We start from the raw sequence: 15,273 nt of genomic DNA on the forward strand, positions 1-15,273 counted from the left end.
GCGTTGGGGATGCTTGGTGACAGACCCATTGCAGGTAGGGCAGCGCTGCCGGGACACTGATGCCCGGCGGGGGATGATGCCTGGCTGGGGGCGATTCACTGGCGGCAGGTGATGCCCGGTGACACACGGATGCCCGGTGGGGCGGCGCTGCCCCGCTGGCGCCGTGCCCGGAGCGGGGGTCCCGGCGGGGCGGGGCCGGCCGGGGCGGGGCGGGAGTCGCTCGATGCTGGGCGGTCTCTCCACCCGCTCCCCAGCGCTCCTCCCGTGCCCCGGCGGAGAGGAGATTGGGAGTCTCCGCGTTGGGGGCGGGCTCGGGTCCGGTTTAATCTCCGGCTCCGCCGGGATTACGGTCGCAGGATAGTCTCTAATCCGCGGCACCGGCCACCGGGGGCTGCTCGCCCCAGCCCGCAGCAGAGGCACCGCGGACAGGGGGCAGGTAGGTCTGTCCGATCTCTCCTGCTGCTCGCACTCCCAGGCTCTCTGCCTTCTCCTCCGTGCAGCTCCGTGGTTGGAGACTGCCGGGCGCTAGGACCCCTCACCTCCCCTAATTCTTCTCCGCACCCCATCCAGTCCTTTCCCTCGCTTTCCTCTCTCTCCTCCTCCGTTCCTACCTCTCCTCCCGGCTCCGGGCAGCACCGTGAAGACTTCGGGGCCCGGCAGCTCTGGCAGGTGGCAGAGCCCCGGGGCTGTTTGCTTTGCTGTGCTCCTGCCACTTCCCAGCGGCTGGCACCTTCCCACGGGTGGGTGACAGATCCCGCGAGCGTAGGGGGCCGCGGAGCCCTGCGGTACCGCCTGGGTACCCCAAAGCTGTGACACTGCCCCTGCCCGGATCGCGGTGCTGGGGGCTTCAGCGTGCATCGTTCCGCTGATACGCCAACCCCCAAATTCCCTTTACTTTCCCTTTTTTCTGCTTTAATTTTTAATCGCCCGTGGGAATGACATATGTTTCTGGAGGCTGGAAGCGGCTGTGGCCAGGATCGGGTGTCAGGGTGTCGGGGTGCCGGAGCGGGGGGCACGGGCGGGGAGAGTGATGCCAGCCGTCATGGGCAGCGGGGCTGGCTGGGACCTGCGTGCGGTGATTCCATAGGCTGTGGTATTTATAGAGCCCGGCTGCCCGGGACGGCAGCGTGGAAAGCCAGGCAGCACATTGCGTTCCTGCTGGCCACGCGTGTCCTATGCCAGCAAACACGGTGGCCTCGTCTGCCGTGTGAGCTGTGACAGTCCCACTGGAGAGAAATCTTCCCCAAGGGAAACTGAACCATAGCAGGTAGTTGCTGGACTTGGGGTACTCAAGCTGAGCTGGCTCTGTAGAGGCACGGGTGAGACTGGGGACCTAGTAAGTCCCCAACAGGTGGGATGGCAGGGAAGCAGAGCCCTGGCTGGCTGTGGAGGGCACGGCTGTGCTGAGCTGACGCGGAGGAGATGGGGAATTTTCCACTGGTGTTTGGACCAGGCCCAAGATGAGGTGTTAGACCTGCCTGGTCCCTGTGGCTTCAAGGGGGTACCCCAGAGAAAGCTGTCTGTGCCTCGCAGCACTGCCCTCTCTCTGCAGACAGTACTGGTGTGCTTTGGCGCTGGTGGCCAGGGATGCTAAGGGGCAGTGGGACACTCCATTCCCCTCGGGGGTGGCACGGGGGTGCTGGCACTGCGGGGGAGCCTGGCTGAGGCGCAAAGGGCCCCACAGCACCCGGCCGTGCTGCAGCTGTAATCACACACCGGGGCCCCGGCCATGGCAAACAAGCAAGCACCGTCAGAGCCTATTTTCCTTGGCACGTGGGGATGGGGGGAAGGAGCGGAATCCCACGGGCTCCTTTGGAAGTGCAATCCTTGAGAAAACAGAGGCGGGTCGGGGACAGGACGGACCCCCACGCCCCCGGCTCTCCTCGCCGCGTGGGTCTCAGCCGCCGCCTGCCTCCCCAGCCGCTGACGCAGCTCTGGGACTGGCTGGGTCCCCCATGCCAGCGGGGCACAGCCAGCCCGGTCCTGCTGGCCCCGTGGAGCTAATGTCAGGCTGGTCCAATGGTGGGAGCGGCACGGCCAGGCACGGTGTGGTGGTGCCATGGGGCTTGGGCGAATCATAGCTCCTGATTGCTACAGGGGGCTGTGGCTGAGTCCCTCCTGATGTCCCCACCACTGCCAGCAGCAAATAGCACCTTGGAGTTTTTGCTATTGATGTCATCCTGCTGAGGCCAGTTGTGTTTTGGGGAGCGTGAACTCCTGGAAAGCATCTTGCTTCTAAGGCAATACAAAACAATACAAAAGAAGTGTGGTAGAAAACCGTACATGTCCTTTTCCATCAGTCTCTGCAGTGCTGCTACCTGTGCCACCATCTTCCCTGGGTGGCCCTGCGTTCACAGACGGCAGTGTTTGAAGTTTAAAGCAAAACCCACCATACAGCCTAGCGCTGCTTGAGATGCTTTGGGCTCAAGCTGGTGTCTCACTCAGCCTCCCCAAGAACTACACTGAATGCCATTGACCTCATGCTGTGTCCGCCCTGTCCCCATCCCCATGCTGCCAGATTCATCTGCCACCTGACCTTGTACCACATGAACTCAAGCTGGCAGGTGACAACAACAGCCTGGGCTGGACATGACTCCCCTCTCTGGGCTCGGCTTCCTCACTGCTCTTCCCAGCTTGCCTCAGTACCTGTGTTTGGATGTTGGAGGATGTGGCAGGATGGTGATGGCTGATACTGGCAGCCTGGCCCCATCCTGGGTTGTCTGCCTGGCAGGTGATGCTGTGGCTGAGCTGCACCATGGCTCTAGCACTGGAAAACCCTCTCCATGGCCCCACATGATGTTTGGTTCCACCATCCCCTTCCCTAAACTCCCTGTTGTGTCCCAGACCCTAGCATGTCCATTGCTGCAGGACAGTGGCCACGGGCCAGCTCAGCTGTTGGCATGTTCTGCTTGTAGGCACATTCCCAGGCTCAGGCAGAGCCGTCCCCCAAGACATGGGTGCCACTTGTGCTCTTAGAGTGGAGACCCTGGATGGACACCACTGTCCATATGGTGCAACAGAGATGGCCAGAAGTGCCCAGGCAGGTGTGGTGCTGGCAGAGTCCTGCTAGCCAGGGCAGCAGCTTCCAGAGCCACTTGTTCCTACTTGTTACTGCCAATCCTGCCCTGGCTGGCGCAGCAGGGGAAGTGCCTGACCTGAGCCATGGTGTGCTATTTGGGGCTGAAAGAGGTGAAGTGAGCCCAGGAGCAGTGCCTACTCTACCCCACTTGTGCTGGGGGTGTGAGTGGGGCTGGCTGGCATGACCAGCTGTCATCTCCAGAGGACCTCAGGTGGAGCTATCTCAGGAGAATCTCCCGCAGATCTGTTTGGGGCAGGTCTACAGCAAGACTACCCAGAGAGGTTCTCCAGTCATACACTAGGCAGGTTGCCTCCTGCTGTCCTTTCCCACAGCTGCTGGGGTTCCCATGCCCATGCCAGTGCCCCCCAGAACCTTTGGCCCAAAGGTGAGGTGCCTGAACATCCCCTGAACAGCTTGATTTGCCCCTTTGGGTGCCCACTTCTTCTGAGGGTGGTGGTACCCTGACACTGCCTTAGCTTAGCTGGGAGGTTCAGGCTGGAGCACCGCAGGTTAAAACCAGGTTTGGGTTGCTAATTTGAGAAAGGCAAGCTGTGGGGAAAGCTATGGCTGTGTGTGCTTCAGCGGAAGGGCAGACCCTACTCCCAGGACAGTCATGGAGGAGGATTCTCTGTGGAGGGCAAGGAGAGAGGGCTTTCTCTGCTTTGTGCCCTGCTGGGGTCAGTTTCCCTGGGGAGGGGTTGCCCAGGGACCGTCAGGTTTGGGCTGTTTCTCAGCTGTGCCTGTGTGCCCACACAGCCCTGTGCCCACAGCAGTGCCAGAGGCTGCCCAGGGACCCCAGGCTGGGGTCACCCTGGCCCAGCAGCAGGCTGATGGCAGTGGAGGGATCATAACTGGCATCCCTGCCCGCCTGCCCATCTCTCTGGCAGGGCTGGGCCATCAGCACAGCCTCAGGGAATATGAGACCTGTGTGCCCAGCTCTGCTGAAACCCGAACAACCTGGGCAGGCGGGCACGGGGGGGCTGCGTGCCCCTGGCACACACCGGCGGCAGCGGGATACCTGGCAGCCAGCACGCAGGCTGGCAGCTGCGGCAGGCTTGGTGCTAAAGCCGGATTACCACCCGGAATAGTCCCACGGCCCCAGCTGGGCCGGATTATCAAGGATTCATCCACAAGGGAGAAGAGGTGGGGAGGGAGTCTCTATCCTGTGGGGGTCCCCGGCTTCAGGGAGCACTCACCTGCTGTCAGGGAGAGCCTGCGCCTTGGCTGCCCACAGGTGGGAGCAGTGGGTGCTCACAGATGGGTATTGTGGGGACACGGTGGTGGCACAGGCACGGCTGGCAGCCATGGCTACCTGTCCCCAGGTGTGCTGCACTCTCACCGGCACTGTGTGCACTGGGGGACTTGACTGAGGGAACTGGCACAGCGCAGGAGCCAGGTTTGCCCAGGGTAGCACACATCCTCCTGGCCACGCTGCCAGCTGCAATAGACCTCCCATCCAACATATCTGCTGGCACTGCCGACAGAGCACCCCTGCCCAGCCCCCTGCTCCTGTCTGCGCCTTGCTCCCGCTGGGATTTTCCACCTTTTAAATGAAGTCTGCGTGGAAGTGAGATGTGAGGCACAGAGGGGGATGATGTGCCTTCCAGGACTGAAACCCTTACCGTGGTGCCCTGATACCCAAGGAAGGCTGGCAGGGGGCCGGGGTGAGCCCAGCACTGTGCGTCAGCCAGAGCAGGGCAGGGATTTGGGAGCCCTGCCGCCCCACACACGTGTCCCCATCCCGGAGAGGGCGGGCAGGCGTCTGTGCTGCCGGGATGCAGAGTGCGAGCCCAAAGGCAGCCTCCCCTGAAGCGCAGACGTGGCTGGCGGGACAGTACGTGCCGTCCCACGCATCCTGCTCCGTGTTCCATCTGCAGCGGCTGTGGGACAGCAGCACGGCCCAGCTCAGGCTGCCTGGCCACACCGCAGTGTTTGGGGTGTCACCGAGCTCTGGGGCAGCCGGAGCAGCCTGGGAGGCTGGGAGGTCTGGCTGCAGCGGGGCTGTCGCTGTCCTTGTGTCCCAGAGCCCGGCAGGCAGCGGAGAGCCGCGTGCTGGGAAATCGATGCAGCTTGCTCAGCACCCCCAGGAACGTGGCCCTGGCTGCCACAGCGGGGGGGTTCTGTGCCCACGCATGTGGCCAGGTCCACACCATCAGGCTGGGCGAGCGGGCGCTGGGGCTGGTGGGCAGGAGCGGGATGATGCCAGGCAGCGTGTGGACTACCCAGCATGGCAGTGAAGATGGCAGCATCCCATCTGCGTGGTGGCACCCTGAGGGACCAGATCCCAGAGCAGAAGGTTCCCAAGTCAGGTGGGCACACAGTGAGGCGGTGAACCCACCAACCCCAGCCTGGAGGGGAACCAAGCCACCCCTTCAGGGCCACCCGTCACTCTGTATTTGTTGTTCTGCCTTATCGCAAGGCAAACAGCAGCAGGCAGGGCTCACACTGCCCGATCGAATAGTCTCATGCTCCCTCCTCTTTCATCTCCCCCCTTGCCCTGGCCGCTGCCACCAGCAGACCCTGGCCGAGGGGCAAAGGCCAGGGCCAGCTGGGGAAGTGGCAGTGAGTGATGCTGGGCCTGTGCCAGCGCTGTGCCAAGGCTGTGCCAGGGCTGCCCGGCAGGAGGAAGCGTCTGGGTGGTAGCACGAAGCCCAGTGCATGCTGAATGAGTTCGGCTGTGCCGCTTGCTATTCCGAGAGACGCTTGGGGGAAGAAGTTGGTATTTCCTGAGCTGCCCAGAGAGGTGTAATTATAACATGGGGAAGAAAGGGGCTGCAGACGAAAGTGCCCAGCCTTCCTGGCGCCCGTGGGGGAGTAGGCAGGGGAGTGGGCACCTCCTGCCTGCCACCAGCAGGATGCGGTGAAGCCCTGCCCGCAGGCGGCCCAGTGGCACTGGGGGGCTTAGGGAGGTGATGGAACATCACAGATCGGGTGCCCTCCCTCAATCCCACGCTGGGTGAGTGGTGTGTTCAGTGATGCCTGCCCATGGTGGTGGGAAGGCACAGAGTTAACGGTGGCTTTTGGACGTGCTGGCAGCCTTGTTCATGCCTGGATCTATCCCAAGCGGAGGCCTAGTGAAGGGGATAAATCATCACCCAGAGCCCGCCCTGCGCTTCCCTCTCATCCCCTGCGTGGCTGAACCTTCTCATTCTGGTCCCTGCTGGCCTGTGTCCCACCTCAGTTTCCCCACCTGGCTGGGTGCTGCAGGCAGGGTGGCCCAAATACGTGCCCACCACCTTGGGTCAACCTTAGGGGCTCGGCCCCCCTGACAGTGCCAGCAGCCAGTATGTGGCCTGGGATGACCCTGCCAGGTCGTCTTTGTAGCCTGGATGGGCAGGGACAAGCAGGGCAGCAGCTCAGGAGACCGGAGGTACTGGCACCCACACCCTGCCGTGTCATCCTTGCGTGCCAGCAGGACTGCTGGACCCGACTGTGCTGTGTGAAGGTTCCTCCGATCTCTGGGGACACCAATCCTCTGGGAGCATAAAGATGGGCATGTCCCCTGCTCACCCCATGGCGACCCCAGGCAGTGGGATGGTGGGGCAGCAGCATCTTCCCGGGATTGGAGACCACACTGCATCTGAGCCAGGCCTACCGTCCAGCCGGGTGGCACCGGCCCTTGGCTGGACAATGTGGAGCCCCCTGGCCAGCAGGACAAGACCCCAGCCCCTCTGGGCAGTGGGGGGTGGCGGGACCCTGCCCCGGCTGCCAGGCTGCCCCAGAAAGCCACCCTGTGCCGTTTCTCAGCGGGGCGGGGAGGGCCGGGGCTCGCACAGAGGCGGCTTTGTGCGGCGTGCCAAGGCGTCCTGCGCTCGGCAGCCCGGCCGCCTTCCCCTGCCAAGGAGCTGTCTCCCGGCCCCGCGCTCTTTCCTGCTCCGTTTGTGCAGCCCTGACGTGCCCCCGAGCCCCCCGCCTTGGCACCCCGGCAGCGGCGGGACGTGGGTGAGCCCTTCGCGGCGGGCAGCACCACGGGCTTTACATAACGGCGGCTGGAGGGGTCCCTGAGCTCCCTACCCCATCCTCAGCCGCCCTCCCCAACACCCCGCTCGCCTGCTGGCACCCGTCTCCAGGAGGGGAAACTGAGTCATGGAGCCGAGAGCTGCGGGCAGGGGAGTGGAGGTGGGCAGGCAGCGTGGAGGGGGATTCTGGGGCTGGGCCGTGCTGTGCTGTGAGCAAGGGAATGGGGCGGGCTGTGGGATGTCCGGCTGGGCGAGGGGACAATCCCATGTTAGGACTCTGGTGGGGTACTGGAGCTGGGGCTGAGTTCCATGGGACATTGTGCATTGAGCAGGCAGAAAGGAGAAGCACAGCCACGGTGATGCCTGGGTGCCTGTCCCTGCCGTGCCACCAGTGCTGGTGCTGAGCCCAGCTCGCGTCCCTGGTGGAGGCAGGACTTGTGAGACTCCAGGCCAGCCCCTCCGGTGCTCCTGCCCAGAGCTGGACCTGTGTTGCCTCCCTCTTGCAGAGCCTGAGTAGAAACCATAGCAAGCCCAGCTGTCTCCCAGCCATGGATACCACGGACGTGCCCCTCCAGGCCGAGATGGTGGAGCTGGTGCCCAATGGGAAGCACACGGCTGCACTCTCCGCCTCCACTGTCCCCTCACTGGCGGGTGACAGGTAGGGGCCTCACGGCAAGCGGCGGTGCCAGGGATTTGGGGGGTCCTCCGAGTTGCTCCCTGCCCTTGAGATACCAGCCAGTGCTGTCTTTGCTTTGGTTCACTCCTCTCCCCTCTATGGACAGATTTGAGGAGAACCAGACTGGCGTGGCGGAGATGGAGGAGTTCCTGCCCCACGGTGCCGAGAAGAAGCAGACACACTTCACTGATGTGAGTAGCAGCATGGGCACAGTGGTGGGGTGTGATGGGGCAAGCTCCCAGTGTGACTGGTGCATCCCCTCCCTGTTGTGTCCTGTGAACAGTTTGAAGGGAAGACGTCTTTCGGGATGTCCGTCTTCAATCTGAGCAATGCCATCATGGGCAGCGGCATCCTGGGGCTGGCCTATGCCATGGCCAACACCGGCATCATCCTCTTCCTGTGAGTGCCCTGTGGGTATGCAGGGGGCTGTCCAGGTGTGGGGGGCTTCTCCAAGGGAATTGGTGTGTGCAGGCAGGAAAGAAGTGTCTGACTTGGGGTGATGCAGGGACCAGTGTCTTGCTGGCTGAGCAATGCCCGTTGCTGGCATAAGTCTGCCTCTCTCTGCTGAGTGCTGTGCCCCACTTGGGGCGGGGGGAGGAGGAGGAGGAGGGTGAAGGTTTGCCTTCCTTACTACAAAGTCAGATTTCCACAAGTGGCTTGAAGAACATGAGTGATGGCTCCTTTTGGGTGTGGAGACATGGACTGAATCTGCCCCATGAACACCAACTGGTGCTGAGGCTAGGGGGTGATATTCTGCCAGGACAGCTGCCCACAGGCAGAGCACATCTGCATGGGGTTTGCCCCACAGCCATGTCTGAGCCCTGTGCTGTGACCCACTGATAACTGTGCTCTCCTCCTGCAGCTTCCTCCTGTCAGCAGTGGCCCTGCTCTCCAGCTACTCCATCCACCTGCTGCTCAAGTCCTCAGGCATTGTGGGTGAGTGCCAAGTCCTCAGCAGGGCCGTGCCAGGGGGTCCCATCCCAACTCTCACCCACCACCGCTCCCTGTCCCACAGGCATCCGCGCCTACGAGCAGCTGGGCTACCGAGCCTTCGGCACGCCGGGCAAGCTGGCTGCAGCCATCGCCATCACGCTGCAGAACATCGGAGGTGAGGATGGCGCGGGGGCACCCGCTGGGGCTGGGGACAGGGGATGGGACCAGAGAACACCAGTGCAGCGACACCTCCTTCTGCCCTCCAGCCATGTCCAGCTACCTATATATCGTCAAATCTGAAGTGCCTCTGGTCATCCAGACCTTCCTGAACCTGGAGGAGAAGACCACGTGAGTGCCTCCTGCCCACGCTGCCTGCGTGCCTTCCCCGGGCAGGCGCCGGGGCTCTGGCTCCAGCTGTGCAGCCCATGGCAGGGATTTACTATCATTAAGCCACTACTATTTTTGATAACTGTCAGTGCTGAATAAGCCCCTGGATGAGATTAAACCGAGCTGAACTTCCAATCCCTGCTCCTCACATCCCCTTGGGATCAGGCTTTCCTCCTTGAGCAGAACCTGGGGCTGCAGGGTGGGGGACTGGTGGTGTGTAGGTCCCCCCCTCCCATGCCCACATCCCCACTAGCAACTCTAGCCCTTGTGGGTGCACCACTGTGGGGGTAGGCAGAACCCCCAGGGCCCCCAGGGATGCTGGCCTCATGGTAGCAGATCAGAAATGCCAGCCTCTGGGGACACCAGTGCCCCTGGGATTTGAAAGCTTAAGGGTCCCTAGGAATGGCAGACAGCCCCCCCAGTGTCTGCCTCTGCCCCCGTGCCCCAGCAGAGTGGGGTGGTGAGCAGGTACTCTGCTTCCAGGGACTGGTACATGAATGGGAACTACTTGGTGATCCTGGTTTCTGTCACCATTATCCTGCCCCTGGCCCTCATGAAGCAGCTGGGTAAGTCAGGGAGATGCTACCCACGGCACTGGGGTCTGGCACCCTGGGTCTCCCATGGGGTGATGGTGCCAGCCTGGATGTGCTGGGCAAGGAGGGGACACTTGGCGCCAGTGCAAGGGTCCCGCCCGCACCCACCGCCACTCTCCTCCCTCCCCAGGCTACCTCGGCTACGCCAGCGGCTTCTCCCTCAGCTGTATGGTCTTCTTCCTCATCTCGGTGAGCGCCCGCTGGCACGTGCTGGTGCCATGGGGTGCCAAGCATCCCTCCTGCCGGGGTGTGAGTCCGGGCTGGTTGCTGTGGGGACAGCAGAGGCATCAGGGACAGCGGACGCTCGGGGCTGCAGAGATGCCGCTGTGGCAGGGCTGTCAAGCTTCTGGGTTATTTTTGGCTGAAGGAACCGAATGTTGTGGAAAGGGAGAGGGGGAAGGTGCCGGGGGGGCATCTGCACATGTGGCCCCTCCACGTGCTGCTGCCTCAGTCTGTCCCACTGCCCACCCCCACAGGGACAGGCTGGGGGAACAGCATTGCCACAGGGCAGCACTAGCAATGGGTGTCCCTTGGAGCAGTCCTGGCAGGGTCACTTCCCTGCTGGGCATGGTGCTGGTGTGGGCAATGTGTGCTGGGACTTGGGGGCACCAAGAGCTGACTGGCCCCATGCGCCCCCACTCCTCAGGTCATCTACAAGAAGTTCCAGATCCCCTGCCCACTTCCAGAACAGGAGGGAAACATCACGGGCATCCTCAATGCCACCACTGTCAGCACTAGTGACTACCAGAATGGCTACACAGTCCTCCAGGCCCCTGAGCAGGTCACTTGCACACCCAGCTTTTTCACCCTGAACTCACAGGTAAGGATGCACCTGGGATGCCCCCCTGAGGCTCTGGGTGAGCCCCCACCCTCTGCACTCCATGAAGACAGGTGGTCCTGGTGCTGGCAGCACCTGCCACTGGGCCCCCAGCAGTCAGTCATCCTCCTCTTGCACAGACAGCGTACACCATCCCCATCATGGCCTTCGCCTTTGTCTGCCACCCTGAGGTCCTGCCCATCTACACTGAGCTGAAGGAGTGAGTCCTGGGTGGGGGATCCACGGGGAGGGGTGGGCTTCATCCTGCGCCCACCCAAAGGCAGTGCCATCCATGTGTGGGACCTGCGCCGGGGCGCCGTGGGGAGCTGGGTGATATAACACTGGGTGGGTGAGAGGGTGGGTGGATGGTGACTCATAGGGCCTGGGATGGGTGATAGCAGTCTCAGGAGGTGGGTGGGCAGGTGGGTGGTTGGCAGTATCACCCCTGGGAGCTTGGAGATATAACCCAGGGTGGGTGCTATCACCCCTGGGAGGTGGGTCCCATGATCCAGGGGTGGTGGTGTGACCCCTGTGATGTGGGTGCTGTGACCCAGAGAGGGTGGATGGTGGGTGATTCAAGACACTGCCCTGCCCAGAAAAGGGGACACAGCCCCTTTCTGCACATTCCCCACACATCACAGAGTGTTTTGGCATCACCCCTTCTCACTGGGTGGGTGCTTGGTGTCAGTGGGTGCCATGGGGCTGTGCTGAGCCCACTGTGTCCTGCAGTCCCTCCAAGAAGAAGATGCAGTGCATCTCCAACATCTCCATCATGGTCATGTACCTCATGTACTTCTTGGCTGCCCTCTTTGGCTACCTCACGTTTTACGGTGAGTTCTCAGGGAGGGGGTTGGGGCTGGCACACCTGTGCTGATGGGGGTGATGGTGCTGGAGCTCACCCAGGGGCTCCCTGATGGTATTCACAGACTCTGTGGAGCCAGAGCTGCTGCACACGTACAGCAAGGTGGACCCCTTTGATGTGCTCATCCTGTGTGTGCGTGTGGCTGTGCTGACAGCTGTCACCCTCACTGTCCCCATCGTCCTCTTCCCGGTGAGTGGCCCCACAGGAACGCTGGGTGCCTTCAGCACCAGTCTTTGAGAAGGGAAACTGAGGCAGTGATGAAGACAGGGATTGGGGAACAGGACATTCTGGGTGCCAGGAACAGAGCTGGGACAGAGGCAGCGGTGATAGGGCAGAGGCAAGGCCACAGGGACAAGGCTGTGAAGGGGTTACAGGGACCAGTGGGGCATCAGGGTCAGAGCTTGGGAAGGGAAAGGGGTGGTGGTGACCTGCAGGGCAATAGGGATAGGGCTGGAGTAGGGGTGATGGGGACCAGCAGGACTGCAGTGAGAGGGTACGGATCCTGGCTCCAAGAATGGAGTGTGATACCCTGTCCTGTCCCCAGGTGCGTCGGGCCATCCAGCAGATGCTGTTCCAAGGGAAAGACTTCAGTTGGATCCGCCACATCGCCATTGCCGTGATCCTGCTGACCTTTATCAACCTCCTTGTGATCTTTGCCCCCTCCATTCTCGGCATCTTTGGCTTGATTGGTGGGTGGCAGCACCCAGCTCCTGTCCCTCCTTGATCATGGGGTGTTGTAGCAGCGTGCCAGCACCTGTCCTGTCTGGTGCTTGACTTTGACTGACCCTCCTATGCCTCAGTTTGCCCTTCTCATCATGCCAGCACCAGATCGTTGCATGGATCCCCCATCCCATCCTAGCCCATCTCATCCCTGTCCTGGCAGGCTGATTCCCACAGCGCAGTGCTGGTATTTGCTCTTCCCCTGCGTGTTTCCCTTGATCCCCCCAGCCAGGCTCCCCCCGCTCAGCACTCAGCTGGTGCCAGAGCCTGGGCTGCGGGAGGGGTGTGGGGACAGTGCCAGCACACTGCGTCCCTGGGTTCCTGGAAGGCTTTGCCAGGACTGGGGGGGACAAGGAGAAGGTGGGGGTGGACAGGACCTGTCCTGGCAGTGCAGCTGGCAGGGCTGAGCTGCAGGGTGGGAGGCCCCTGCCCACTCTGTCCCTGTCTGCTCCAGGTGCCACCTCTGCTCCCTGCCTCATCTTCATCTTCCCTGCCATCTTCTACATCCGCATCATGCCCAAGGACAAGGAGCCGCTGCGCTCTGCCCCCAAAATATTGGTAAGCACGGGCAGGGGTACCAGGATGGGAACAGGCATGGGGTTCTGATGCTGGCTGGGAACCCAGTTGCTCTGGCCATCCCTGAGTCCCTTCCTTGTCTCCACAGGCTGCCTGCTTTGCCCTCCTCGGGGTGGCCTTCATGATCATGAGCTTGAGCTTCATCATCATCGACTGGGCCACGGGTGGGGGGAAGAGCGGCGGCAGCCACTAGCCACTACCGGGTGCCCACGCCAACCTCCCCCCCACCCACCCGGTGCCCCAGGGAGAGCCGACCCCGGGCTCAGCCCCCATGCTGCAGCCCCACCAGGATTCTCTGGGGACTTCTGCTGTTGCTGCCCATCACCTGTGGTGATGGTGAGAGGGCATGAGCCATGGCAGGCATGGAGACTCCTCAACCTGTGTTTGGGATGGGGCAGTGAGCCCGGGGCAGGTCCTGTGCCCCCCAGCCACTCCAGCGGGCACCCTCCCTGCTCTGCGTCTCAGTTTCCCCATCTGTAAAATGGGGAGAATAATACTGCCCTACCTCACCCGGAGCTGGCTGTCAGGTGGAGCTCTTCTGCACCCCAAGAGCCGCCAGCAGCAGGCACTGCCAGGGGCGCAGGGCACGGCCTGCCGTGGGGACCGAGGACCAGGCACTTTCCTGGCCCCCCCAGATAGCATCAAGAGCCTGATGAACAGTGTCCATGGGGCTGGAATCCAGCGGGGCAGTCGGACCTGTGACAGCACCTGTCCTCAAGCCACCCGCCCTCTCCCTGCCATTCCCCAGTCCCCAAGGAGATGCCACCCACTGCCCTGGCATCACGGGGAAACCCCGGTCCCTGTGGGCAAGTGTGGTCCTTATGCTGTGGCTGGTGGTACCCAGCCTGCTGCTCCTGAGCCTGCCAGGGGAACTGTTGGCTCCTGGTGCCTGCGGATGGGACCCTGCTGACCCCTAGGCCGTGTATGGGGATCAGCTGCATTGCTCCAGGGAAGTGGCATGCACGCCATGGGCTTTGCATCCACTGGAATCCTGCTGGGGGCCTGGTGCACCGGAGGGGCATGAGGGGGATTTGGGGAGGGCTGGGGGCAGCACTCACTGGGGGCAAGCTAAGGGCTCTGTAGGCACCCCTTGTCTGCATGCCCAGATGCCTGGGTCATGGGCATCCCAGCAACCCAAGCTGTCCCTGCTCGCCTTGCACCCTGGGCCAGTACTCGGACCCCCGCAGCCCTCACCCATCCATCCACCCATCCATCTACCCATCCATGCCGCTGGGATGCCCCAAACCATGCCAAAACCCGGAAAGCGGCTCTCCCACCCCCCGCCTCCCCTCCCAGTACGGAGGGCAGCCCGGCAGGGTGGGCAGCACGGGGTGAGTGGGTCTGTCCTGCGGCAAAGTACATAAGAGACGTATTTTTTTATGAGGTGGTGGAGGCTGGGATGCTTTTTATAAATACTGTACATAAGAGTAGATATTTTTTAACGTGTTGTGTTGCTCTGGGTAGCTCTGTATAATGTACATATCATATGGGGGGCACTACTGCAGACTCTCACCATCACCCCGGGTGTGCCGGCTGCAGTGTGGCCCTGCTGTTCCTGTCATCAGCCTGGCTGCCCCAGGGAGCACGCCTGACACTTGTAAATTATTGGTGGGGGTGATGCTGGTGGTGGCGGGAGGCCAGCGGTGAGAATAAAGATGTGAATGTGCCCAGACCTCAGGCATCACTGGGGCGAGTGAGGTGTTGGCACGCAGGCTGGCACCTGATACATGGCATCCTGAGGTGGCATGGACAGACAGACACATGCCACATGGGTGCACAGACATGTGTGAGGACAGCAGGCATACATGGGCGTGCAGGGTTAGTGCACGTGGATGAACAGCAGGACAGACGGCAGGACAGCACAGACACATGGACATGGATGTGCAGGGTCCCCCATAGCAGCAGGGCCCCTGTGGGAGTTAGGAGTTAGACCCTGGGGAAACAGGACGCAAGGGAGTGGGATCCCTGGGGAGCAGGACACCTGTGAGTGCAAGGTCCCCACGACAATGGGACACATGTGGGAGCAAGGCCCTGGGGAGTGGGACTCCTCAGGAGTGGGCTGTGAGGGAGCAGGAACCCCAGCAAACGCCATGGCAGTAGTATCCCTGGAGAGTGGGGCTGCTCTGGGAGCAGGGCTCCAGGGAAGGGGTGCTGGGCCATTTGTGACTGGTGCCAGAGCAGTGGGTGCCCCAGTGCCCTCATGGCCAGCCCCCCAGCCCTCGCCCATGGCACAGTGTGGAGTGGGGTGAGCCCCCCCAGCCCTGGCCCCTCGCTCCCCTCTGCCGGCCCCAGGTCTGGGCTCAGTGCCAGCTCATTAGCGAAGCCTTATTAGCACGGCAGCCTGCTCCCACGGGAACAGCCATGCTCCCGCCACACCGGGCCCACGGGCACAGGCCTGCAGACGCCACGGGGGATGCTGTATCCCTTCCCCTGGTATTGAGATAAAAGCATCCCTGGCTGCCCCCATCCTGCTCAGTTTGCACCAGTGGGGTGTGTGGAGGGGCTGCAGGGCCTGGGCAGGCATGAGGTGCTGCTGTGGGGCTAGCATGGAGTGAGGGGGGCTACCTGGGCATGGGCCAGCCCCGTGGGTCAGTGGGCACACCTGGCCCCCCCTCCTCAGGTAGTGTGGGGGGTTCTAGTTCCTAAGGGAGCAGCCCTGGGAGCTGCTGGA

The 15,273-nt window shown here is 62.4% G+C and overlaps 1 protein-coding gene across 1 annotated transcript; it reads left to right on the plus strand.

The window, feature by feature from the left end:
* Positions 1-213: 213 nt before the first annotated feature.
* On the plus strand, positions 214-14,274 carry SLC38A3 (solute carrier family 38 member 3). Its single transcript, XM_056501479.1, has 16 exons — positions 214-436; positions 7,545-7,696; positions 7,821-7,905; positions 7,998-8,113; positions 8,577-8,650; positions 8,730-8,822; positions 8,914-8,995; positions 9,518-9,600; positions 9,758-9,816; positions 10,274-10,447; positions 10,585-10,664; positions 11,174-11,274; positions 11,371-11,495; positions 11,851-11,995; positions 12,481-12,584; positions 12,691-14,274. Exons 2-16 carry the CDS (start codon positions 7,587-7,589, stop codon positions 12,793-12,795), a joined length of 1,536 nt encoding a protein of 511 aa, XP_056357454.1. The 5' UTR covers positions 214-436; positions 7,545-7,586; the 3' UTR covers positions 12,796-14,274.
* Positions 14,275-15,273: the final 999 nt, after the last annotated feature.

This window comes from Oenanthe melanoleuca, chromosome 12 (assembly GCF_029582105.1).
Source record: "Oenanthe melanoleuca isolate GR-GAL-2019-014 chromosome 12, OMel1.0, whole genome shotgun sequence".
In the NCBI taxonomy this organism is placed as follows: Eukaryota; Metazoa; Chordata; class Aves; order Passeriformes; family Muscicapidae; genus Oenanthe; species Oenanthe melanoleuca.

What these genes read in the sequence shown, in the direction of transcription:
- SLC38A3 (XM_056501479.1), top strand. Translation starts at nt 7,587, where the DNA reads ATGGATACCACGGACGTGCCCCTCCAGGCCGAGATGGTGGAGCTGGTG. An exon ending in ACCGGCATCATCCTCTTCCT is followed by an intron (nt 8,114 to 8,576) that starts GTGAGTGCCCTG and finishes CTCCTCCTGCAG; the next exon opens with CTTCCTCCTGTCAGCAGTGG. An exon ending in GCTCTGCCCCCAAAATATTG is followed by an intron (nt 12,585 to 12,690) that starts GTAAGCACGGGC and finishes TTGTCTCCACAG; the next exon opens with GCTGCCTGCTTTGCCCTCCT.